The sequence below is a fragment of the Ranitomeya variabilis genome, chromosome 4, assembly GCF_051348905.1.
Source record: "Ranitomeya variabilis isolate aRanVar5 chromosome 4, aRanVar5.hap1, whole genome shotgun sequence".
Classification (NCBI taxonomy): domain Eukaryota; kingdom Metazoa; phylum Chordata; class Amphibia; order Anura; family Dendrobatidae; genus Ranitomeya; species Ranitomeya variabilis.
The window spans coordinates 72,741,685-72,769,125 of NC_135235.1; the positions used below are offsets into that span (position 1 = coordinate 72,741,685).

General features: G+C 44.3%; 1 protein-coding gene across 8 annotated transcripts in view; it reads right to left on the bottom strand.

Moving 5' to 3' along the window:
- Positions 1-325: 325 nt before the first annotated feature.
- Positions 326-27,441, bottom strand: part of WDR11 (WD repeat domain 11) — a 134,288-nt gene continuing 107,172 nt past the window's right edge. For 4 of the 8 annotated variants that reach the window (XM_077258730.1, XM_077258731.1, XM_077258729.1 and 1 more), the window contains exons 21-29: positions 27,174-27,236; positions 26,878-26,943; positions 25,844-25,991; positions 24,496-24,591; positions 22,248-22,413; positions 19,189-19,286; positions 18,032-18,177; positions 10,487-10,566; positions 326-2,068 (exon numbers count right to left, since the gene is read on the bottom strand). In XM_077258730.1, the coding sequence (XP_077114845.1) occupies positions 1,914-2,068; positions 10,487-10,566; positions 18,032-18,177; positions 19,189-19,286; positions 22,248-22,413; positions 24,496-24,591; positions 25,844-25,991; positions 26,878-26,943; positions 27,174-27,236 (1,018 nt within the window). In that variant the 3' untranslated portion in view covers positions 326-1,913. Of the gene's footprint in view, positions 2,069-10,483; positions 10,567-18,031; positions 18,178-19,188; positions 19,287-22,247; positions 22,414-24,495; positions 24,592-25,843; positions 25,992-26,877; positions 26,944-27,173; positions 27,237-27,441 lie in introns of all 8 variants that reach the window. The other 4 variants (XM_077258727.1, XM_077258728.1, XM_077258726.1 and 1 more) reach the window with 1 other exon arrangement.

Genomic DNA, 27,441 nt, shown 5'->3' on the forward strand with positions numbered 1-27,441 from the left:
TCACGAAAAAAAACAATCTCTGAATCAGCGGGATCTGTTAAAGCGTTCCAGAGTTATAACCTCATAAAGTGACAGTGGTCAGAATTGTAAAAATTGACTTGGTCATTAAGTACCAAATTGGCTCTGTCACGAAGGCGTTAATTGAAGTAGTGTGGTTCATCCATCATCTCCAGCTTCAAGTCTGCCTACTTGGAGGCTGAACATTACCTTATTGCAAGGGTAAATACCCGGCAGCATGCTGAGAGTTGTAGTTTTACAATAGCTGGAGTGCTCACAGTTTGCTGGTCCCTGCCTTACTGCATCCAGTGTACACATACAAATAGAGCAGACTTTAGTATCACTTTATTAGGAACACTCACCGATAAGGAGTTATAGTTAGGGCACTACACAGATGACTAGCACAGTGCAAAAATACAGATCTGGAGTAAATGAAACCCAATATACACATTTCTTGCAGTGTAAGTCTATCACATTGTGAATCAGCCCATACATAGAGCTCAGGTTGGAAAGTTCAATTGGTGTTAACAAATAAAAGAAAAGTTCTTAAATGTGATACGAGACACACACGGTAGAATTGCCAGCTCGTTCCAATTCTAGAATGTCCGACTTCTCCACTGATCGCACCTTCAGCTTGGTTGTTCACCAACAAGTCTTATTGCACAATTTTTGTGATCACTGCCATATCCAGTATGGCGGACGCCTACATTACATGGCCTTAAAAACTTACTTTTGGGTCGTTCTTTGCTAGACAAATGTCTTTGGGAATCAGGGGCAACAAATATGTAAAGGCTATCCATAGAAAAGAAAGCGGATTGGCACATACCGTCCCGTGCAACAAAATCTTTTATTGTGGCATCATAATACCAACAGCAGGTGGATAAAACGATGGAGCAAATACAGACAGTCTGTATTTGCTCCATCGTTTTATCCGCCTGCTGTTGGTATTATGATGCCACCATAAAGGATTTTGTTGCACGGGACGGTACGTGCCAATCCGCTTTCTTTTCTATGGATATACAGATTCTTTTTCTTTGGAAGTGGCACCCATAATCCCTGGTGTGTGTGCAGCTTCATTAACCCGAGGTCATACAGCTGTGCCTTCGTCCTGCTTCTCTCCCATAATATGCTATTTAAAGGCTATTTCCAGCCAACTCTTTTTTGGTACTGTTCCAAAGCATTGAGCATGAAGCAACTTTGCAAATTGTCTATGCATCTCCCTGGTTACAGACTACAAACAATCCCTGTGTAGTCTGATCCTATGCAGTGTGTAGTCCTACCTTTTGTATCTCCACTACCTTTTTCCTAACCTACTGAATGTTAGTAAGACACAGGTGGAAGGGAGCATAGTTGCAGGATCAGACTACACAGGGTTTGCTTGTTGTCTGTTACCATGGAAACACACAAGTCTTGATTACACATCATATATAGTTTTTTTGTTTCACCTAAAAACAAAGTTGACATTTTCCAGTTTTTCCCCACTGATAATACATCCTACCTTTACAAGTAAGTTCATCAAAATTAATCTTGTGTATTAAAACGGTTATACACCTTTATAATAATTTTCTGATCCGTTAAGATAAATTACATAAATAACACTATTTTCCAAATGAACATTAAACCATAGCTACTATTCCTTTATACCTAAAAACAAGGTAACCTGTAAGTACCCAAATGTTATAGGGCTAAACTAGGCAGCCTATACCATTTAAAGGAAATCGTAAGAGCCATGAGTTTTGGTTCTCTCTTCTACACTTTGATGTAATCTGTAAAAGATGGAGATGATAATGGAATGTCTGAGTGTCAGGTCCTGTCATTTATCTGAATGCTCAGAAGCATTGTGTGCAATGATCTGCTGTAATTGTTAGAAGTCTTCTTTCACGTTTTCTTCATTCTTTCAGTACGTGTACGATGGTTCATTTTTCATCTTCAGATTTGTTGCTGTGTAGTTCGGACACCAACTCTGCCCCACCATCTCCTGCCTTAAGGGCAAAGCGCAGCGCTCCTTGGGTGAAACCTATAGATCGCAGGGTGCGAGCGTAATCTGCAAACACTGCAGAGATCAGTTTATGTGAGACGGGGTTAAGGAAAACCTACTAATGAATGATAAAGCATCTGCTGCATAATGACCAAGCCAATCTCCAAATTTTCAATGCAATTTATCACATCCAATACAGACCAGTCTCCCTCTCACTAAACTCCCCTAAATACGGCAGCCAGTCAGGCTCATATTTATGTCCAGCCTCTACACTGATGTCTCTACACTGTAGCAATCATTGCACTGGTTATTCATCCACTGATACTTATCACTCTCACCCACAAAGCTTTCCACAGTGTTGCACTGTCTTATATCTTCTACCTCCCCGCTGTCTACCACGCTACCCATGCTCACCGTTCTAATGATCTAAAACGAAGATGCTCCATAATCCGAACTTCTCATACTTGTCTCCAGGATCTGTCATGTGCTGCACCAGTTCTCTGAATCCACAGTGTTATTCATGCACTGAAAGGGTATGTGCACGTCAGGATTTTATGCGGAAATTTCCTGGGAAAACTGAAGATTTTCCGCATAAAATCCGCACTCATTTTTCTCGCAGTTTTGTCACGTTTTTTGCGTGGATTTTGTGCGGATTTTTCAAGTTTTTTTCCGGAGCTTCCCAATTCAATAACATAGTGGGAAAACCGCAAAAAATCTGCAAAATTAAAGGGAACCTGTCACCCTGTTTTTTCAATATGAGGTAAAATTAGTGTTCAATAGGGCCTGAGCTGTGCTGTACAATAGTGCCTTTATTATCCCCTGATTCCCCACCTTTGCTGCCAAAATACCTTAGTAAAGTCGCCGTTTTCGGCTGTCAATCACGCATCTCGGCTTCAGGAAAATGGCCGCCGCGATCTCCATCTGCGCACGCGCGGCATCCCACGGCCATTTTTCTGAAGCCCCGGGAAGCAGAGCACTCCATCTGCGAACGCGTGGCCTCAGGAAGATGGCCGCCGCCATCGATAAACTGTTGAATAGCGCAGATCGCGCTCTTTTTCTGCCGCTGCGCAGTGCATTCGGCTGTTGCGCATGCGCGAACCACTACGCCAACGCCGGGAAGAAAAGCAAGAGGTGGGGGAGAAACAGCGATTTCACCACACCCATTTGACCAGACCTGCGTGATTGACAGCCGAAAACGGCGACTTTACTAAGGTATTTTGGCAGCAAAGGTGGGGAATCAGGGGATAATAAAGGCACTATTGTACAGCACAGCTCAGGCCCTATTGAACACTACTTTTACCTCATATTGAAAAAACGGGGTGACAGGTTCCCTTTAATGAACATGCTGCGTATTTTTCCGCATGCGTTTTTTTTGCGGAAAAATCCACAACATGTGCATAAAAATTGCGGAATGCATTGGAAATGATGGGATGCATAATGTATGCGTTTATCAGTTTTTGCCGCAGAATACCGCCGAAAAAACGTGCAAAAAACGTGAAAAATCCGCAAAATAATCCGGAACGTGTGCACATACCCAAACGCATCACTTTAGGCAGTGTTACTTTCTCCTCTCTGTTGCGGAGATATTAGCAACGAAATTAATTGGCACCTAATGAGCAAACTTTTGTTAAGGCCAAGTGGGTGCTACTAAAAAGCAAAATATCCACTTGGACTTAAAAGTTAATTCATTAGGTGCCAAATATGTTGATTGCCAATATCTCCACAACGGAGCGGCGAAATAAAAAAAAAAAAAAAAAGTTTTATTCCGCTCTGCTACCGCAATTACATCGTGTGTCCAGCAGAATATGAAAAAAATTGGTGCAAGGTCCTCTTTAAGTGTAAAATGCTGCGGAATATTTCGTGCTCTATACATAATAAGCCGGATTACTTACCGGTAATGCTCTTTTAATGAGTCCACGACAGCACCCCACATGAGAGAGGGATCCGCCCACAGGAACAGGAAACCTACAGAATAAAAGGAGGCGGTCCCCTCTCCTCCTCAGTTTAGTTTACAGAGTATAAAAAGGGAACCGCAAAAGCTTTAGTATTAATTCTTATTCAGCAACATAAATGTCTTAAACTCTATAAAACCATTATTTGTGAGCTTAAAAGAAAGAACTGTGCATAATTAGGGAGGGTAGTAAATGGGTGCTGTCGTGGACTCATTAAAAGAGCATTACCGGTAAGTAATCCGGCTTTTTACCCTTCGCCACGACAGCACCCCACATGAGAGATTTTCAGAGGCTTATTATCTGGGTGGGATTACTGTACTAAGAACAGCTCTACCAAAGGTCAGATCAGAAGATGTAGATAGATCGGGTCTATAATGGTTGTAAAAGATAGAAGGTGTAGACCAGGTTGCGGCCTTACATATTAAATGGATCGGTACATCTGCTTGTTCCGCCCAGGAGGAAGCCATGGCTCGTGTTGAATATGCTTTTATCCCCACTGGAGGAATCTTGCCCTTTGATGTATAGGCCAAGCAGATAGCTTCTCTGATCCACCGAGATATGGTAGCTCTTGTGACCCCATGTCCTTTCTTGTGGCACTGAAAGGAGACAAACAGAGCCCTACTCTGCCTCCATGTCTGAGACCTCTCTATGTAAGTCAGGATGGCTCTACTGACATCTAAGGTGTGGAACTTATGTTTTTCTGGAATTACAGGGGAATCAAAAAAGGAAGGGAGAAATATTTCCTGTGATCTGTGATAGGTGGATGCCACCTTAGGGAGGTATGAGGGATCTGGTTTTAGGACTATCCGATCTTGAAATACTAGTAAGAAAGGTGGGTCTACTGACAGGGCCTGGATGTCGCTAACCCTCCTAGCTGAGGTTAGGGCTACCAGTAGGGCTACTTTATATGTTAGGACATTTAGAGGTATGGAATCTAGTGGCTCAAATGGGGAGCCAGTTAAGGACTCTAGTACTAAATTTAAATCCCACGGAGGTAGACGGGGAATATGGACCGGATTACTTCGTTCACAAGACTTTATAAATCTGGAGACCCACCTATTGGCTGCTATATTGCATCCATATGGGGCTCCTAACGCTGAGACTTGAACTCTTAAGGTGTTTACCGATAATCCTAATTCTCTACCTTTTTGTAGGAACTCTAGAATAGGTATTACCGGAACTTGCTTAGTGAACGGTACTGTATAAAAGTTTAAGAATTTATTCCATACCCTACTATATATTAGGGTGGTAGATCTTTTCCTACTTAGTAACAGGGTGTTTACTAGTTCCACTGATAACCCCCTTGAACTTAATAATTGCCTCTCAAATTCCACGCCGTCAAGTGAAGCCCTTTTACTTGCGGGTGGAAAAAGGGGCCCTGCAACAACAGTTCCTTGTCTGATGGAAGAATCCATGGATCGCATAAACGCATGTTCTGGAGACAAGAGACCCATGGCCTCTTTGGCCAAAAAGGTGCAATGAGGATTACTCTTGCTTGTTTCCTCCTGATTTTCCTGATCACTAGTGGAATCAGAGACATTGGAGGAAAGGCGTATGCCAGTCTGAACTTCCAAGGGTGGTGAAGGGAGTCCAACATGTCTGGATGATCCATGAAGTTCAGGGAAGCGAACCTTTTTACCTGTCTGTTGTCTCTTGTGGCAAACAGATCTATTTGAGGTATACCCCATGATTCTGTTATCATTTTGAATATGGTTTTGTTTAAGGTCCATTCCCCCTGGCGTAGCATGTTCCGACTGAGGTAGTCTGCTTTGGTGTTTTCTACACCTCTAATGTGTAGGGCTGTTAAGGATGCAAGATGAGACTCTGCTAGTTGGAAGATGTCTGCTGCTATGGTCATCAGACTTCCTGACCGTGTACCACCTTGACGGTTTACATATGCCACTGTGGTGGAATTGTCCGAGGAAACCCTTACATGGGCCCCTTGAATCTGTGGAAGAAAATGATTTAAGGCATATTCTACCGCTCTTAACTCATTCCAGTTGGAAGAACATGTTAATTCTGCCTGATCCCAGGTATCTTGGGCCAGATCATTCTCCATATGTGCACCCCACCCCATAGGGCTGGCGTCTGTGGTAATTATCTTAGAAGGGTCTATTATCCATGGTACACCCTTTGAAAGGTGTTCCATATCTAGCCACCAGGATAGGGATTCTATGACATCCCTGGAAAGAGTTAGTTTACTTTCCAGATGTCCTTTTTTCCCCTGGACTGACAATACTTCATACTGTATGAAATTGAGCCCACGGCACAGCTGGAATACATGAGGATAATGATCCCAGTAAGGACATAGCCTTCCTTAGTGTCATGTGTGGGCTTTCCATTGCCTCTGACACCTTTGATTGTATAGTCACTTTTTTTGAATGCGGTAGGAAGCTTTTCTGACTTACGGACTCTAGCTGGATTCTTAGAAATATTTGAACGGTCTCTGGACTTTTCGAAGTTGACGATCCAACCCGTTCCTGTAGGGACGAGATCGTATTAGATAATCGCATCTTACATTGAGGTATAGAAACTCCTACTACTAGAAAATCATCTAGGTAGGGTATTATCAAAGTGTCCCGTTGGCGTAGATGAGCCATCACTTCTAATATCACTTTTGTAAAGATGCGGGGAGCCATAGAAAGCCCAAATGGCATTGCTAAGTATTGAAAGTGACGAACCTGTCCTGCCAGGATGACTGCTACCCTTAGCTACTGCTGGTGTTCGGCATGTATGGGAAGATGATAGTAGGCATCTTTTAGGTCTATCCCGGCCATGACACACCTAGGGAACAAAAGCTTGATGGCAGAACTAACGGATTCCATTTTAAAAGTATGGTTTTTTTGAGATTTATGATGGTTCTAAATGAACCATCTGGTTTACTGATCAAAAACAAAGGGGAATAGAACCCCTTCCCTTTTTGATCCTGGGGAACCTCTAGCAAGACTTTTTTAGATAGAAGAGATAGGATCTCTGATTCTAGAGCTTCTTGTTGTTCCCGTCCTTTTGGTGATGTTACTATAAAAGAATCCCAAGGGATTCTATCAAACTCTAATTTTAACCTGTATTGAATAATGTCCAGAATCCAATGGCTAGATGTTATTTGTTTCCATTTAGAAAATAAATATCTTAATCTGCCGCCTACTTCATGGTTAGCGGTACTTGCTACGCTTTGTATTATAGGATCCGCTAAACAAAGCACCTTTTTGTTTTGGATCCTTTGTCTCCCAGCGCTCCCTTTGAGTCTCAAACGGTTGGTTTCTGGTAAAGGGGCGTCTTCTGAAGGTTCTCCTGTAAGATTGAAGATATTGGTTAGGGAAGCCCTTCTTTCGTTCTCCCGCTTTATTTAAGAGCTCATCCAATGTTTTCCCAAAAAGGAACGCACCCTGGCAGGGGATCACACAAAGTTTTGCTTTGGCCTGTGCGTCCCCTTTCCAGTTTTTTAACCAGAGTGCTCGCCGGGCTGTGTTCACTAGGCCGGCTGATCTGGCTGCTAGGCGTAGCGAATCCACAGAGGCATCTGCCAGGAATGCTACCGCTTCTTTTATTAGAGGGATTTTCGGTAGGATTGACGCTCTCGAAGTTCTACCTCTAATTTGTTCCTCCAGCTGTTCCATCCACACTAGTAGCGACCTTGCCGTGCATGTACTAGAGATAGCTGGCCTGAATGCCCCCGTGTAAAGGTACCTTCACACGAAACGACGCTGCAGCGATAGCGACAACGATGCTGATCGCTGCAGCGTCGCTGTTTGGTCGCTGGAGAGCTGTCACATAGACCGCTCTCCAGCGACCAACGATGCCGAGGTCCCCGGGTAACCAGGGTAAACATCGGGTTGCTAAGCGCAGGGCCGCGCTTAGTAACCCAATGTTTACCCTGGTTACCAGCGTAAAATGTAAAAAAAACAAACACTACATACTCACATTCACGTCCCCCGGCGTCCGCTTCCTGCACTGACTGACTGACTGAGCGCCGGCCCTAACAGCAGAGCGGTGACGTCACCGCTGTGCTGTGCTTTCACTTTCACTTTGCGGCGCTCAGTCAGTGTGGGAAGCAGACGGTGGGGGATGCGAATGTAAGTATGTACTGTTTGTTTTTTTTACATTTTACACTGGTAACCAGGGTAAACATCGGGTTACTAAGCGCGGCCCTGCGCGTAGTAACCCGATGTTTACCCTGGTTACCAGTGTAAAATATCGCTGGTATCGTTGCTTTTGCTGTCAAACACAACGATACACGGCGATCTGACGACCAAATAAAGTTCTGAACTTTATTCAGCGACCAGCGACATCACAGCAGGATCCTGATCGCTGCTGCGTATCAAACTAAACGATATAGCTAGCCAGGACGCTGCAACGTCACGGATCGCTAGCGATATCGTTACAAAGTCGTTTCGTGTGAAGGTACGTTTAGCCTCCCATGATCTTTTAAGTAAGGCTTCTGCTTTACGGTCTAACGGGTCAGTTAGGACCCCCGAATCTTCAACTGGCAAGACCGATTGTTTGGAAGTTGAAGCAACTGCAGCATCAACTTTTGGCACCTTTGACCAAGAATTCAGCTCCTCATCACTGAAGGGATAGCGTCTCTTAGAAGATGATGGTAGAAATCCTCTTGTATTCTGCTTATCCCATTCTTTTTTAACTAGTTCTTTAATCGTGGGTATGACGGGGAAGGATCTACGTTTTTTCTGTCCTAACCCTGCAAACATAATGTCTTGAGCTGACTTTCTCCCCTTCTCATCTGGGCACCCCATCGTGCTTCTGACAGATTTTACTAGGTTGTCTACACTGCTGTTAGGTAGACAGAGCCCCACGTTCATTCTCGGATGAACTCGGCTGAGATTCAGATTCGTCTGAGGATCTATGTACAACGTCTGATTCTGAGCTTGCTGGAGATCGGGACCTGCTTGGTTGGCGGGTACTGGTGTTACTTGTATGCGCCAATCCCTGCATTTCTTCCCGGATTATGGCTCTAACGTCAGACGGAGTCATTATATTCTCCTGCCGTAAGGTTAGCATGATGCATTCTGAGCATAACCTTTTGGTATAAGAATCCGGAAGGGGCTGCGTACATAAGGCACATTCCTTGTGCTTGGACTTGTGCGTCCTTTTCTTAGTCTAGAGGAAGGGGATACAGGAGGAACATATATCAGCATATAGGAAGAGGCTTTTTTAAAAACTCACCCAGTGAAGCTGACAGGTACCGGTTCTGGAGGCAGATTTTTTGACAAGTGATCTCTCTGTTTTGTGGTAGATTGTTTGTCCGGAGGCCGACCACCACTCTTAGTGCTGCTCCTGGCGCTTGTCTCCTTGCTGGGAGAACGCTGCTCTGTTGCAGGCAAGTGCGCTTCGTAGGCCGGTGAAGCCATACTCACACACACCGGCCGATGCTAGCGCTGCATTTTTAAATTTGGCGCCGAATCTCCTGCCTCCCCGGACCTAACCCAGAAGTGCTCCGGCGACTTCCGGGTGCTCCGGCGACTTCCGGGTTAGACGTGCCGCTCCTCCTCACCATGCGGCGGCTGTGGATATTAAGCCGGCCGCTGAGCGCGCACGTCCTCATGGAGGCGGGCGGACCAGCGGTGACCGGACCCGGACCATGGCGACTGACCAGACGAGGGGGGAGGCTGCAAGCAGGGGCTCCCCCGCCGCTGCTTCTGGAACCGCAGCCCCTGCCGTTCCCTCAGAGACCGACGCAGGCGGGTGCATGGCCCAGGGATCCTCTTCTGTAGGTAAGCAGGGTTTCCTATAGGAACAGGAAACCTAAACTGAGGAGGAGAGGGGACCGCCTCCTTTTATTCTGTAGGTTTCCTGTTCCTATGGGCGGATCCCTCTCTCTCATGTGGGGTGCTGTCGTGGCGAAGGGTAAAATTAGTATTATTTCTGAAGAGCTCGGGACCTCGCCTGGTAATGCCAGGATTATGAAAGCACACGGTGATCGAAACATGATGGTAAAAGCTGTAAACCGCTGTAATGGATTTTAATGCAATTGGATAAAAGACTGGATGTATATGCTGTATATAAACTTACCTTTTCCCAACAATGGTCTCATGTCTGCTGTTTGTCACTTAGTAAACTAAGGATGTGTTCACACACTAGTGTCATGGCTTCTGCTTGTCCAAGCACAATGATGGCTGTTAGATTTGTTTTCAAACTAATCCAAATGGATCCCACTGACTTAGGATCTGGTCACAACCGAGTCTTGCAAAACTGTTTCTCCATTCCATCCAAGAAACAGAAAATGAGTTCCTGCAGAGGATGGATCCAGTATATAACAGAAATGAGTGGCACCAGTAAGACCTCATTGACTACAATGTTTTTCATAATTCTACTAGAGGAAACCCATTATAGTAAACAGGATCGCTGCGGTGCAGTTTGCATCTGTTGCCATAATTACCGGATCCGTCCTCTGCATGAATTTATTTTCTCTGCTCCTAGAACAATACGACAAATAGAATCACAGATCGCACAGATAATGGGGTCCGTCAGGAGTATAGGAAAGACAACCACATTATTGTTGCTGTCATGAAGATTCATCACCAAACCACAAATAAAAGGATATTGGTCTCATCGCTGATTTCAATGGCCGAGTTCTGCAGACAGGCTTCCAGAAACAAGGCTGCTCGATCAAAACACCTCATGCTGAAAAACAATGGAAACATTCAGACTATAAAAAGAGAAGCAATATCCCCAGGAATGCAAACATCAGCCTGAGAGTTAGATAACCTGTGGTTCTCTAGACGCTATGGAGGAACGACACGGAAAAATAGCAATAGAGAGTCAAACTGGATTCAATGCCTACGTATTTTTTTCCTATACAGTGGCACTTCTCATTTTCCCTTCTGTAAGAAAAGAATCAAACCAAATGTACATGAAAATGATGGCGCTGTATTACCAGCCACACTGGATATGCCGCAGTCCCGAGCTTTATTAACCCCTTCAGGATGCGGCATTTTTTTCCTCCCCTTCTTCAAAAAGCCAAAATATATTTCTGCTAACAAAGCCGAATAACGACTTAGTTTTTTGGGTGACGAGTTTAGTTTTGAACAATGCCATTCTTTTTACCATACAATGTAGTGGAAAACGGGGAAAAAAAATGCAATTCTAACAAAGTTTTTTGGGTTCTGAGTTCATAGATTTAATTTTACAATAATAAAACAACCTGGAAAAAGGATTCTCCAGGTCAAGAGGATTACGGCAATGCCAAATTTGAACAGATTTTTATTACATTTAAGTGATAACACCATTGGGTTTGTTATGACAGTTTTATTGGCTCCAATTTGGAGTACATAAGACAATTTCATCGCTTTTTATTGTATTTTTTTTTTAGGGAGGAGTGGGGACTAAAAACAACAATCCATTTGTTTTGATTTTGTTAATTTTAGATTTTGATAGCTCAGACTTTTACAGACGTGTCAATCGAAATGTATTTAGTTTTTCTCTAAATTACTTTATTTTCAGTGGGGAGAAAAAACGGTGATTTGACTTTTTAGTTTTCTAAATCATTTTCAAAATATTGTTTTTCCCAATTCTTTACTTTATTTTTTAGTCCCCTTAGGGGACTTGAATCTGCGATCGTCCAATCATTTATACTGTATGCTGGGAGATAACAGGCTGAGCTTCACAGGACTACCAAGATGGCAGCGATGGAAGGTGTCTTCAGCAGACACCTGTTGTGAATTCTGCTCTTTGGCTCCCTCCGGTGGTTGTAAGTGGTAGCGCTGCTGTCTCTGAATCGCAGCATTTATCAGGTGTGTTCACTTTTTGCAAATTCTGACTGGGCTATTTAGTCTTGCTTCACCCTTTAGTCAGTGCCAGTTGTCCATTGTTCCTGGCGGATTCACATCTCTGCCTGGTCTCTCCTGCTTTGCAGTTCATTTCAACAAAGATAAGTTCTGGCCTTGATTTTTGCTGTCCACATGTTGTGGCCGTATTGTTCAAGTTCTTTTCCATGTTTTTGTCTTGTCCAGCTTGGTCTGTATAAGGATTTTTTTAACCAAGCTGGTATCTCTGGAGATGCAGATATACCCTCCATATCTTTAGTTAGCTGTGGAGATTTTGTATTTTCTGTGGTGGATATTTTCTAGTGTTTTAATACTGACCGCATAGTTCTCTGTCCTATCCTTTCTTTTTAGCTAGAAGTGGCCTCCTTTGCTAAATTCTGATTTCAGTCTGCGTATGTTTTTTCCCTCTCCTCTCACAGTCAATATTTGTGGGGGGCTGTCTATCTTTTGGGGATTTTCTCTGAGGCAAGATAGTTTTCCCTTTTCTATCTCTAGGGGTAATTAGTCCTCCGGCTGTGTCGAGATGTCTAGGGAGCGCTAGGTACATTCCACGGCTACTTCTAGTTGCGGTGTTAAGTTCAGGGTCTGCGGTCAGTACAGGTACCACCTTCTCCAGAGTACGTCTCATGCTGCTCTTAGGCTACCAGATCATAACAGTACAACTGGCCAACAATGAGTTAACCGCATCTCAGAAGAAGGGAAGGAAAGTGCTGAGCCATTTTTTTTTCTGTAGTCTGTTGTGTGTTTTTTTTTCTTCCCGCTTTACCTCTGGGTGGCTCAGGAGTTCGGCGCTGGTATGGATGTTCAGGGATTGGCTTCTCGTGTGGATCAACTTGCTGCTAGAGTACAGGGTATTTCCGATTATATCGTTCAGACTCCAGTTTTAGAGCCTAGAATTCCAACTCCTGATTTGTTTTTTGGGGATAGGTCCAAATTTCTGAGCTTTAAAAATAACTGTAAACTGTTTTTTGCTCTGAAACCCCGTTCCTCTGGTGATCCCATCCAGCAGGTTAGAATTGTTATATCTCTGCTGCGTGGGGACCCCCAGGATTGGGCATTTGCCCTGGAACCTGGGAATCCGGCGTTGCTTAATGTAGACGTCTTTTTTCAGGCGCTTGGGTTATTGTATGACGAACCTAATTCAGTGGATCATGCTGAGAGGACCTTGTTGGCCCTGTCTCAGGGTCAGGAAGCGGCAGAGTCATATTGCCAGAAATTTAGAAAATGGTCTGTACTGACTAAATGGAATGAGGATGCCTTGGCGGCAATCTTCGGAAAGGGTCTTTCTGAATCCGTTAAAGATGTTATGGTGGGGTTCCCCACGCCTGCTGGTCTGAGTGATTCTATGTCTCTGGCCATTCAGATTGATCGGCGCTTGCGCGAGCGCAGAGTTTTGCACACTATGGCATTGTCTTCCGAGCGGAGTCCTGAGCCTGTGCAGTGTAATAGGATTGTGTCTAGAGCTGAACGACAAGGATTCAGACGTCAGAATAGGTTGTGTTTTTACTGTGGCGATTCTGCTCATGTTATTTCTGATTGCCCTAAGCGTACCAAGAGAATCGCTAGTTCTGTTACCATCAGTACTGTACAACCTAAATTTCTGTTATCTGTGACCCTGATCTGCTCATTATCGTCATTTTCTGTCATGGCATTTGTGGATTCAGGCACCGCTCTAAACTTAATGGACTTAGAATTTGCCAGACGTTGTGGTTTCCCCTTGCAGCCTTTGCAGAGTCCTATTCCTTTGAGGGGCATTGATGCTACACCGTTGGCTAAAAATAAACCCCAGTTTTGGACACAGCTGACCATGTGCATGACGCCAGCCCATCAGAAAGATTGTCATTTTCTGGTGTTGCATAATTTGCATGATGCTATTGTGCTAGGTTTCCCATGGTTACAGGTGCATAATCCGGTATTAGATTGGAAATCTATGTCTGTGACTAGTTGGGGTTGTCAGGGGGTTCATGGTGACGTTCCTTTGATGTCAATTGCCTCCTCCCCCTCTTCTGAAATTCCTGAGTTTTTGTCAGATTTCCAGGATGTATTCAATGAGCCCAAGTCCAGTTCCCTTCCACCGCATAGGGACTGTGATTGTGCTATTGACTTGATTCCAGGCTGTAAGTTCCCTAAGGGCCGACTTTTCAACCTGTCTGTGCCAGAACATACCGCCATGCGGAGCTATGTTAAGGAGTCCTTGGAGAAGGGGCATATTCGGCCATCTTCTTCACCATTGGGGGCAGGTTTTTTTTTTGTTGCCAAAAAAGATGGCTCCTTGAGACCCTGTATTGATTATCGCCTCTTGAATAAGATCACGGTCAAATTCCAATACCCTTTGCCTTTGCTTTCTGATCTGTTTGCTAGGATTAAGAGGGCTAGTTGGTTTACTAAGATTGACCTTCGAGGGGCATATAATCTTGTTCGTATTAAGCAGGGTGACGAATAGAAAACTGCGTTTAATACGCCCGAAGGCCATTTTGAATACCTTGTGATGCCATTCGGACTCTCTAATGCTCCATCTGTGTTTCAGTCCTTCGTGCATGATATATTTCGGAATTATCTTGATAAATTCATGATTGTATATTTGGATGATATTTTGATTTTTTCAGATGATTGGGAGTCTCATGTGAAACAAGTCAGGATGGTATTTCAGATCCTTTGTGATAATGCCTTGTTTGTGAAGGGGTCTAAGTGCCTCTTTGGAGTACAGAAGATTTCTTTTTTGGGCTTCATTTTTTCTCCCTCATCTATAGAAATGGATCCGGTTAAGGTTCAGGCCATTCATGATTGGATCCAGCCCACATACGTGAAGAGCCTTCAGAAATTTTTGGGCTTTGCTAATTTTTATCGCCGTTTTATTGCCAACTTCTCCAGTGTGGTTAAACCCCTGACCGATTTGATGAAGAAAGGCACTGATGTGACGAATTGGTCCTCTGCGGCTGTTTCTGACTTTCAGGAGCTTAAACGCCGATTTACTTCTGCCCCTGTGTTGCGTCAGCCGGATGTTTCTCTTCCTTTTCAGGTTGAGGTTGACGCTTCTGAGATTGGGGCAGGGGCCGTTTTGTCTCAGAGGAATTCTGATGGTTCCTTGATGAAACCGTGTGCCTTCTTTTCTCGAAAGTTTTCGCCTGCGGAACGCAATTATGATGTCGGCAATCGTGAGTTGTTGGCTATGAAGTGGGCATTTGAGGAGTGGCGACATTGGCTTGAGGGGGCCAAGCAACGTATTGTGGTCTTGACCGATCATAAGAATCTGATTTATCTCGAGTCTGCCAAACGGCTGAATCCTAGACAGGCCCGATAGTCCCTGTTTTTCTCCCGTTTTGATTTTGTGGTCTCGTATCTTCCGGGTTCTAAGAATGTTAAGGCTGATGCCCTCTCTAGGAGCTTTATGCCTGATTCTCCTGGGGTCCTTGAGCCGGTCGGTATTCTGAAGGAAGGGGTGATTCTTTCTGCCATCTCCCCTGATTTACGACGGGTTCTTCAGGAATTCCAGGCTGATAAACCTGACCGCTGTCCAGTGGGGAAATTGTTTGTTCCTGACAGATGGACTAGTAAAGTGATTTCGGAGGTTCATTGTTCTGTGTTAGCTGGTCATCCTGGGATTTTTGGTACCAGAGAATTGGTTGGTAGGTCCTTTTGGTGGCCTTCTTTGTCACGGGATGTGCGTTCTTTTGTGAAGTCCTGTGGGACTTGTGCGTGGGCCAAGGCTTGCTGTTCCCGCGCTAGTGGGTTGCTTTTGCCTTTGCCGGTCCCTGAGAGGCCTTGGACGCATATTTCTATGGATTTTATTTCGGATCTTCCGGTTTCCCAGAGGATGTCAGTTATCTGGGTGGTTTGTGACCGGTTTTCTAAGATGGTTCATTTGGTACCTTTGCCTAAGTTGCCTTCCTCTTCTGATTTGGTTCCGTTGTTTTTTCAGCATGTGGTTCGTTTGCATGGTATTCCGGAGAATATTGTGTCTGACAGAGGTTCCCAGTTTGTTTCTAGGTTTTGGCGGGCCTTTTGTGCTAGGCTGGGCATTGATTTGTCTTTTTCTTCCACATTTCATCCTCAGACAAATGGCCAAACCGAGCGAACTAATCAGACTTTGGAAACTTATTTGAGATGCTTTGTGTCTGCTGATCAGGATGATTGCGTGGCTTTCTTGCCATTGGCCGAGTTTGCCCTTAATAATCGGGCTAGTTCTGCTACCTTGGTTTCACCCTTCTTTTGTAACTCTGGTTTTCATCCTCGCTTTTCTTCGGGGCAGGTTGAGCCTTCTGATTGTCCTGGGGTGGACTCTGTGGTTGACAGGTTGCAGCAAATTTGGGCTCATGTTGTTGACAATTTGGTGTTGTCTCAGGAGGGGACTCAGCGTTTTGCTAACCATCGTCGGTGTGTTGGTTCCCGGCTTCGGGTTGGGGATTTGGTCTGGTTGTCTTCCCGTCATGTCCCTATGAAGGTTTCTTCCCCTAAGATTAAGCCTCGGTTTATTGGCCCTTATAGGATTTCTGAGATTATCAATCCAGTGTCTTTTCGTTTGGCCCTTCCAGCCTCTTTTTCCATCCATAATGTTTTTCATAGATCTTTGTTGCAGAAATATGTGGTGCCCGTTGTTCCCTCTGTTGATCCTCCTGCCCCGGTGTTGATTGATGGGGAGTTGGAGTATGTGGTTGAGAAGATTTTGGATTCTCGTTTTTCAAGGCGGAAGCTTCAGTATCTTGTCAAATGGAAGGGTTATGGCCAGGAGGATAATTCTTGGGTTGTTGCCTCCGATGTTCATGCTGATGATTTGGTTCGTGCCTTTCATTTGGCTCGTCCGGATCGGCCTGGGGGCTCTGGTGAGGGTTCGGTGACCCCTCCTCAAGGGGGGGGGGTACTGTTGTGAATTCTGCTCTTGGACTCCCTCCGGTGGTTGTAAGTGGTAGCGCTGCTGTCTCTGAATCGCAGCATTTATCAGGTGTGTTCACTTTTTGCAAATTCTGACTGGGCTATTTAGTCTTGCTTCACCCTTTAGTCAGTGCCAGTTGTCCATTGTTCTTGGCGGATTCACATCTCTGCCTGGTCTCTCCTGCTTTGCAGTTCATTTCAACAAAGATAAGTTCTGGCCTTGATTTTTGCTGTCCACATGTTGTTGCTGTATTGTTCAAGTTCTTTTCCATGTTTTTGTCTTGTCCAGCTTGGTCTGTATAAGGATTTTTTTAACCAAGCTGGTATCTCTGGAGATGCAGATATACCCTCCATATCTTTAGTTAGCTGTGGAGATTTTGTATTTTCTGTGGTGGATATTTTCTAGTGTTTTAATACTGACCGCATAGTTCTCTGTCCTATCCTTTCTATTTAGCTAGAAGTGGCCTCCTTTGCTAAATTTTGATTTCAGTCTGCGTTTGTATTTTCCCTCTCCTCTCACAGTCAATATTTGTGGGGGGCTGTCTATCTTTTGGGGATTTTCTCTGAGGCAAGATAGTTTTCCCTTTTCTATCTCTAGGGGTAATTAGTCCTCCGGCTGTGTCGAGATGTCTAGGGAGCGCAAGGTACATTCCACGGCTACTTCTAGTTGCGGTGTTAAGTTCAGGGTCTGCGGTCAGTACAGGTACCACCTTCTCCAGAGTACGTTTCATGCTGTTCTTAGGCCACCAGATCATAACAGACACCTGGCTGCCATACTAATCGGTGTCCTGTAACCACATCGTAGAGGGGTGATGGGAGCTGGTTCTAGAAAGCACCAGCCACCTCTCCATTCAAAGATTGACAGCGGCATTGAAATGGTTAATAGCAGTGATCGGAGCTCAGCAGATGTCAGCCATGTAAGATAGCTGCAAGCACCACCCGTGGAGGAATCTCAGTTCCTGACCCCCTCCACATGTGCTAGGATAGGCAGAGGCTTGTCAGTCACTGTCAGCGGGTGGGGAGAAACTCGCCGGGTACCCACCTATACAACTAATAAGTAGAGAAGCCATTATCATTTAAGATGTAAAACTGTTGCGACTGACACCCACACTGTGTGGAGCGGGATCAGCTCTTGAGCCCGCTCCATACAATAAGGGTGCACTCCCCCATACATGTCACCAAGGGGTTAAAAACAGATTTTACCCCCGTGCATGGTTTTTTTTTTTAGGAAATAAGAAGACATTTCTAGAATCATATACTGTTTAATGATCTAGGGCAGTGAAGGGGTCATTGCTAGCTTATGTAAAGTCTATAGTAGTAAGGGGGTTAATGACGGTTTCTCTAGTGGTCTAGGGTTTTAAAGGTGCAGCATGACATTTCGGACAGCTGGACAGCCTTGACTTTGCATAGAGTATTTGTAGCACAGGGAAAGGAAGGCAGACAATATCACTTACCTGTGTAACATCTCAATGACTTTTCTGAAGCAGCCAAGAGAGAGGAGAACAAGGATTGCTTTGTATTTCTGGTTGATGTGTGGTGAACAGAGATGGTCAACCCAGCGCTTCATGACCTCAGCACTCTCCTCTGGATTCAGTCGCACCTGTTTAAAAAAAAAGAAAAAGAAAAAGAAAAAAGGAGCTTAAAACATTGTTAGAATGAGAAATCAATATGTAAAATGCGCGTCGGGGCAGCGTGGAGGACTCAAATGTCCTGTGGTCACTTTGGGTAAGCTATGTACTGGGTAATAATGTATGCACCTTAATTGTGATTATGTTGACATTCACAAATTGTGATTATGGGATTTCCTGTTTTATGTCCACAATTGTTCTCTTATGAAAGCAGATGCAGATAGCTTTTTACCCTGATGTACCACGGACTTCTATATTTCGTTCTGCACTTCTTTCCTTATTATTCCATTATAATATGTATAGAAGCATTTTTTTTTACATAAATATTTTTCTAAGTATCGTATATGAATTTTAACTTTTTCAGTGGTTTGTGGCTACTTAATAGTAGTTTTTTTGCACAGAATGGTTCAGGAGTACTTCACCTCTCAGTTTACTATTTCTATTGAAGGGGGAACCTTATATATTAGTGTGTTCCCAGCCTGGAAATATAATTGGTGCTATATGAATTTTTTGTCAGTCATAGTTTAAACATTATAAGGTGGAATTGCACGCAACGCTTGATACATATAATTCAGATTTTTTTTTTGCGGCATAATTTTGATTTCAATGGAATCTGTCAGTAGGATCAGCCCTCCTAAGCCGTCTATGTGGGCATGTGGGTCAGAGAAAGCTGAATAAAATGACACCTTGATGATGTCTGATTCCAGAGAAAGCCACATTTATCTTATAAGTAAATGAGCTGTTAAGATCTATGAGCCGGACAAAGATCTCCCCAAGAATCTGCCTCCAGAGATTATTGTAAATGAAAGGAGATGCTACCAAGGTGAGACATGTAATGACGGACAGTCTGCCCCCTCTTTGATAAATAAAAAGGGCAGCCTTAAATTGGTGGTAGTGACTCTTTAGAAACGCACCCACTTTATGACTGTCAGCAAGCAAAGATGAATATGTACCTTACCTGCGTTCTTATCTGTGGCACTCACCTTTGCCAGCCAGGCTGCATGGTTCCATTCGTTATAAGTCTGGAGGTATCGGCAGGCGTCTGCAGCTTTGTCTATGAGGCAGAGCAGCTGCACTCCCTCTGTGTGATACATAAACAGATCAGTCTTACGATGTGTCCTTATTAGTGATGAGCGAATGTGCTCAGATAAGGTGTTATCTGATCATGCTCGTGTACTAACCGAGTGTCTTAGGTGTGCTCGAAAAATATGTTCGAGTTCCTGTGGCTGTATGTGTTGCGGCTGTCGAACAGCCGTGAGACATGCAGCTGCAGGGACTTGAACTATTCGAGCACACCCAAGACACTCAGCACCCGAGCATGCTCAGATAACACCTTATTCGAGCACATTCGCTCATCACTAGTCCTTATACATTCAGCTGGATAACTTATTACTTGTTTTCTAGTCCCCAGTATACACACCATAATAGCCATAATAATGTAACACTGAAATCGTAGCAGTGCGGCATGGGCAGAACAGGCAGGCAGATAGCAACTACTTTCTGATGAGTGTTTAACCCCATAAGGAAAATAAAAAAAACAAACAAAAAAAAAAAAACTTCTTTAATTCATTATTTACCATCACAACTTATAATGGTTTCCTAACCTGAGCATGACTGTAAGCATCGATCATCTGCAGGGAAAAGGGCGCAGGCCTACACAGAAGATGTCAGGATAATCAATGACTTTGATAATGATCAGTCACCACTCCAGACATGTCTAGGTCTTGGTAAATACCTGGATTCCTAATATTATTATTTATTTTATTATTTATTGTTATAGCGCCATTTATTCCATGGCGCTTTACAAGTGAGGAGGGGTATACATAATAAAAACAAGTACAATAATCTTGAACACTACAAGTCATAACTGGTACAGTAGGAGAGAGGACCCTGCCCGCGAAGGCTCACAATCTACAAGGGATGGGTGAGGATACAGTAGGTGAGGGTAGAGCTGGTCATGCAGTGGTTTGGTCGATCGGTGGTTACTGCAGGTTGTAGGCTTGTCGGAAGAGGTGGGTCTTCAGATTCTTTTTGAAGGTTTCGATGGTGGGCGAGAGTCTGATGTGTTGTGGTAGAGGGTTCCAGAGTAGGGGTGATACGCGAGAGAAATCTTGTATACGATTGTGGGAAGAGGAGATAAGAGGGGAGTAGAGAAGGAGATCTTGTGAGGATCGGAGGTTGCGTGTAGGAAAGTACCGGGAGATGAGGTCACAGATGTAAGGAGGAGACAGGTTGTGGATGGCTTTGTATGTCATGGTTAGGGTTTGTACTGGAGTCTCTGGGCAATGGGGAGCCAGTGAAGGGATTGACAGAGGGGAGAGGCCGGAGAATAGCGGGGGGACAGGTGGATTAGTCGGGCAGCAGAGTTTAGAATAGATTGGAGGGGTGCGAGAGTGTTTGAGGGGAGGCCACAGAGCAGGAGGTTGCAGTAGTCAAGGCGAGAGATGATGAGGGCATGGACTAGGGTTTTTGCAGATTCTTGGTTGAGGAATGAACGGATTCGTGCAATATTTTTGAGTTGAAGTCGGCAGGAAGTGGAAAGGGCTTGGATATGTGGTTTGAAGGAGAGATCAGCGTCAAGGATTACCCCGTGGCAGCGAGCTTGTGGGACTGGGGAGAGTGGGCAGCCATTTACTGTAATGGATAGGTTCGTTGGGGGGGTCACGTGAGATGGGGGAAAGATGATGAATTCTGTTTTGTCCATGTTAAGTTTCAGAAATTTAGCGGAGAAGAAGGATGAAATAGTGGACAGACATTGAGGGATTCTGGTTAGTAGGGAGGTGATATCTGGTCCAGAGATGTAGATCTGTGTGTCATCAGCATAGAGGTGATACTGAAAGCCATGAGATTCTATGAGCTGTCCCAGGCCAAAGGTGTAAATGGAGAAGAGCAGGGGCCCAAGGACTGCCCTAAACCGTACCCTGTCTCTGAAGGGAATTACGCTACTGTTTTGGGGTTAGCTCCAGACCCGTTCAATTGGAGCTGGTGGCAGCGACCGTGTGCCGGCTTTTGGGGGTCACTGTAGCGACTGCGGCTTGATAATTATTGTTCCTGCCTGAGTGGGAGTAGTTATCGCGTCGCTGCAGGGCACCCAATAGCCAGTACATAGCAGGCAGCGTTTCTGGCGACTAATCACCCTAGGTGCAGTACCTAATCTGACCTGACAGTAAGGGGGGCGCCAGAGAGCTGCAAGGTTTAAGTGGAACTGTAAGCGGGATATACACAAATCCCTGCAGTTCATGGTATACTGAAGAGCAGGGAAACCTAAAATAAGCCCCTGCTGTAAACAAGAGGTCAATAGCCTCGTGTGTGTTTTTTTTCATCACATTGTGGCAGTGGAGGGATAACTAGAATAAGCCCCCTGCACATGTGATAGCCGTCTGTTGGTCTAAAGTCACCCCAATCCGTGACATATTGTGGGCAGCGGCTAAGGGATCTTGACAGTCACGGTGTGAATCGTGACATAATACATAACAATTCTGGAGCATCTTTACTCAAAACTCTGAATTGCACTGTTCCCCTCGTCTGATATTAGTAATTATTCTTCACCAATAAACTGACAAGTAGACATTAGCATTTCTACTGTCAAAGGGGCGTGTCCCTTCATAGTCTGACTGTCAGCACTGAATAGAGATACACCCCCAACCGGTAACGCCCAGTTGTCAATGTATTCAGAAATTTCAAACAGGGAGAACAAAAGAACATTGCTACAAATTTGTGACTTATGCCCCAGAATTGTGATTTGAGAAAGAATTTATGATGCACAACAAAAACATTATAGAGTGGTATCGTGTTAGCGAAAAAAATCTATGTAAATAATTTTGCGCCCGAAAAAAAAACTATTCTAAGAGTAATACCGTTGTTGGCTGGAAAGGTTTCGTTCTTAGAATACTTTTGTCTTTTTGAGCATAAAGATATTTACACACAGAATTTATGGATTTATTCTCTCTAGGAAGCTTCTTCTCAGCCTGGATCTTGGTACATGAATGAGAATGATGATAGGAGCACATCCATTAGATAGTCGCTGATCCTCCATCCCTACCTGCCAGTTTTCCATTGGCGATCATGTTAGTTGCTACCAACTTGATTGTGCTCTGGGAGGGTCCGGAGGAGGTGACTGTGGTAACGAGGCATGCCTTCAAGGAATCGCAGTAATACTGGGGGTTGTCGGCGCTGGTTTCTAAAAGGAGCTGAACAGCTCGGTCTGTCTGTAGGACACAGATTATGTACATTAATTCACTGGCACCTGGAAAGCAAAAGTGGCCGTACAGTGTATACTGTGATCTCTGCAGATACAATATCGAGGTTGTGCGAAGTCATCGGCTTCATTGTGACCCAATCTGTATGATGGGTCCCATCAAGAACTGCAGCACTTATCAGTCTTGTATATTTTGGTGCCTGTTTTGGTATATGCCGCTCTTCCCTGGTCCATTCCCTCCGTACAGGATAGTATGCGGCAGGTACAATCCGTCATGTCCTGTAGTCACAGTATAATACATCACACACTACCTGTATATAACACCTGATGTCTGTACTCCTGTATACTGTATGTGGTATACTACACTATAGGCATCAGATGGTATATACCGGGCTGATATCACAACCCATCGTCGGTTTTTGTGGTTGTGGTGCTCCAGTGTACATTAGTGCGATGTCTGCCTGCTCGTAGTTTATTTCCCCCTAAATTAGGATTTTCCTCACCAGGCAGTGTGGACCCACAGTGTCGTTTTGAAGCAGGAGACAAATTGGGGTCTCTATTTTCAGGATCACTGCTCTGACTAGGACACATTAGGGGAAAGTAATCTATTTTATATTTGAGGTTTTGTGTTTGCTTATTATTCAATACAGGTTAAAGGGAACATCCCTCTCGGCCAGCCTTGTGTTCCTGCATTACCGTAAAACACCATTAACCTGCAGATATGGGGTTAATCTGCAGGTTAATAGCGTTACTAACCTGCCCGGAGCCGACAGCGGGGGCGGCACCGACACGGGTTCAGTCACCGCTCTGTGTATAGAGAGGGCCAGCTGTGACCACGCTCCCAGCAATGACTGACAGCAGCTCCGCATTACGGCCGGCTCTGCATATCTAAAGGTTAATAGCATTACTAACCTGCCCGGAGCCGACAGCGGGGGCGGCACAGACACGGGTTCAGTCACCGCTCTGTGTATAGAGAGCGGCAGCTGTGACCACGCTCCCAGCAATGACTGACAGCAGCTCCGCATTACGGCAGGCTCTGCATATCTGAAGGGTAATAGCGATTTTTCAGGTGACAGGTTCCCTTGAACTTTTTTATATAAATTTAAAAAAAAAATTGAGACTGTAATTTTAGGCACAACTGGCAAATTAGTGATAAAATGATATTTCAGCCATTAGCATTTACATCCATCCCACACCATTTTTACAGTTTATTGTTAGGGGTAGACATTATTAGGGACATAAGCCGCTGTCACATATAACTCCCATAGCTTAAAAGGGTTATCCGGTTCAAATCAATAAATCTGCAGTGCACGCACTGGGCGCTCCGAGGATTTGCTGGTTTCTGACCAGGGACCAGAGGGTATGTGGGTATGTATGTTAGTTATGTATGTGGGTATGTCAGAGCCTGACTAGTGGCTGTGCTTTGGCAAGGAGTATGTACCCTCTGGTCCTGGGTCAGAAACTGGCAAATCCCCGCAGTGCACAGTGTGACTGCAGACTTATTGATTTGGACCGGACAACCCCTTTAAGTAATTGCAGTGATCGGTCAGCATTGCATTGATGAACGGTCCTCTGGAGGGACGGTCCTCTCAGTCACTATGTCACAGGAGAAGTGAAGGACAGCATCCAATCCGGGTGAAATATCAAAGATTCTTTATTGTGCCAGACGCAACATTTCAACCATACAAGGTCTTTTTCAAGCATACGTGAATAAGTCCTTGTATGGTTGAAACGTTGTATCTGGCACAATAAAGAATCTTTGATATTTCTCCCGGATTGGTTGCTGTCCTTCACTTCTTTTTTGGTATGTAGTCTCTCCATTGAGTCCAGTGGAACGAGGACTTGCATCCACATATCTGATGTGCTGTCGGCTATCTTTTAATTTGTGGACTATGTCACAGGAGGTCTGACCCAGATAAAGGGATGGTCTTCTTTAAAGTTTCCTAAATGCAAGTGATTTTTTTCCAGTGGCGATAAGCTCATAATTTCAGTGTTATTTTTAATCTGATTATATACTAAAATATAAAAGACGATATGACGCTATTACTTTGCTGCAAGCCATTATTTGGTCTTGGTCATCCTTTGCATGTACCTGCCCTAGAAGAAGCAGCTGGTCCGCACATTTCCTTGTATGTTCGTAGCTCGAACGCTTCACCTCTTGTAGAGAAATTCTGTCCAATTGAAATTTCTGCAGGTAAGGGAAAAAAAAGGGGAAGCCAAGACAAAACAAAACAAAACAGTGATACTTTAATTTTTCTGACCATTATGCTCGCATAACACTGCCACTGGGTTATATATAAGGGTTGTACCCAATAAGTGGTGAACCTGGAGGTTTCAAGGGGATGACCACCCAGTGCCCCAGTGCCAGAGTCCAGTGTGGCTGACTTCTGTTTTGCAATGTAAAGTGTACGTCGGGGTGTTCATACCTCCAGACACAGGTGGGTGTCATAACATCATGGTGGGGGCCATGCCACTACGCAGAGATCAGAGTTCCCTGGCCAAGATCATGGCCTGTTCTGGGATAGGAAGGCACCAAGGGATAATAATGGCCATGACATAGAGGTGCTTCTGGTCACTACCTCGTGCTACAGAGGGACATGTAGATGCTATATTTTACAAAGGGTATAGCAGACAGGGGCCACTATAAAACTGTTGTCCCCTTTAGTTTTCCTCCTCTGCCAGGAATATTCATTTTTTACACATAAATGTTCAGCACAAAACGACTGCTCAGACCAAGCACAGTCACTGCGCCCCATGGCATGGCCAAACAATTCATTGAACCTTCCCACCTGCTGGTTTTGCATTGAACGTCTCCTCCTCTTCCTTGATTGACAACTCAGGCTTTACAGGAGCCAGAAAAGGGGGGTATGGATAGATAACAAGTAGGTGGGAAGGTGCACTGAACTGTAAAAATGCCATGGGTGCACCGAGTGCCTGTGCTTGGTCTGATCAGTCACTTTGTGATGATGGACGCTCTTTAAAGTAGTTTTAGAAGTGGTATCTGTGTATTTATTGTGTTGTGTTTAGTGATGAGCGAGCTCGGATAAGGCGTTATGCGAAAATGCTAGCGCTTAATCGAGTATTTTCGGCGTGCTCGAAAAATATGCTCCAGTCACCGAGGCTACATGTCACGCAGCTGTTCGACAGAAACAACACATTGCCTAACAGGCAATCTCTGCATGTGTAGTGACTGTCAAACAGCCTTGAGACATACAGATGCGGCGACTCGAGCATAGTTTTCGAGCACGCTGAAAATACTCGATAAAACACGAGCATGCTCAGATAACACCTTATGCGACCACGCTCGCTTGTCACTAGTTATGATATTTGTAATGTGCTGCCCTCTGGTTCTCTACAGTGCGCCCTGGACATATAATATATAATAGATTTTCTTTTTAGCGTTACCGATATACAGTATTTTTTCCTGCAAGCTGTGTTACCTGGAAGTAAGAATTCTCACACAGTAGGTCATAGCAGATATCTAAGGCATTTGCTGAAGAGCCGACATGAGGGGCGTCACTTTGAAAAACTTGAAGGTAATGACATGCCACAGTCCAAAAGTGCAGCTCTGACTCATCACCATATAACCTGCAAAAGGGAAAGATCATGCTTAGGCCATGTTCACATGTTGCGTTTTTGCTACAGACCAAACCTGCTCTTTTAGCAGTAAAGAAGCTGCCTACAAAAAGCAAGTTTTGCTGCGTTACCAGGCACATTCGTCCCTTGTATATGCTGAGAAAGTTAAATGCATAAAAGAAAACCATGATGCAACTTCCTGAGGCTTTTGCACCAAAAACACAGAAAAACCTGACACCTGCATTTTTTGCACTTACTCATTGCTTTCTATGGGTGAAAAGAAGCTGAAAAAATGCATCAGTTTTTCAATTCAGTAGGGAAAACAAACAATGTGTGGATGAGATTTCTGAACTCTCATAGCTTTTGCTGGTACTGTAAAGCGCAGATTAAAATTTGAATAAAATAAATGCAGCAAAAGCGCAACATGTGAACATAGCCTAAAAAACAAGCTTGACATGCACTAATTCTGAAAAAGGTTCCTTTTTACAATACATGGCAAATATTTACATAAAGCCAATTACACTTTAATCTCGATCGCTGGTCTCCAGTCTGTGCTGAAACTACAACTAGAAATAGAGATTACATAGGAAATAGGAATTGAAGACGACTTTATGGAGAAGATTTTTGAGAAATATCTGGCGGCAATAAAAATGACACAGATCTCATAACTATGTGATAATAATTGGCCAAAATTACTACTCTGACCCCAATTTAAAGCGGAGGCCTTCACTCACTGAAAACACTACAGCTGGTTCTGTGACCCTCCTTATAGCCAAGAAGCTGCAAATATCAAGAACATATCTGATCGGATTGTTCTGGCATTCCTAATATGATGTGAAGCTGCAATGAAGTGTCCAGGGTGGCAGCCCAGTCGGCCAGCATGGCAGGTTTTACTTACCTTGCAACCAGTAGGCACCTCTGCAGGAGAGAGAACTCCACGTCCAGAATAAGATCCTTCAGGTCACTGTGGAGAGAAGTAGAAAAGTTACTGGCCTTAGTCACTGGCCTTAATGGTGACGTTTGCATGTATGAAATGGGACAGCTTAGACAAGTGATTGCCTGCAGCGGTCATGTAAATGATGGTTGGGATGTTATGACTTTTGGTGGTGGTGGATTCTAACCATAATTGCATGAGCTTTCTCCAGTGTGTCCTCCAGTTTGTCTCTCTATTAGCACAGACTTGTCGATACTCACTTGGGCAATGCGTTGATCTGCTGCTGGATCAGATTCTTGATGTCATCGTGCTCTGGGTAATCACTGTAAAGAAAACACATAAAAAGATGAATAATGATACTTTTAGGAACTATTGTTCGCAGTAGTAGCTCAGGTACTGGAAGGATTACAGGTGACGGATAATGTAAGAATCTATTATATAACCATCGTCTGATATTAGGAACAGCGCCACCCGTGGCCAACAGCCATTGTCTGGTATTACAGTCCATCCATAACCCAGTGAAGCTTT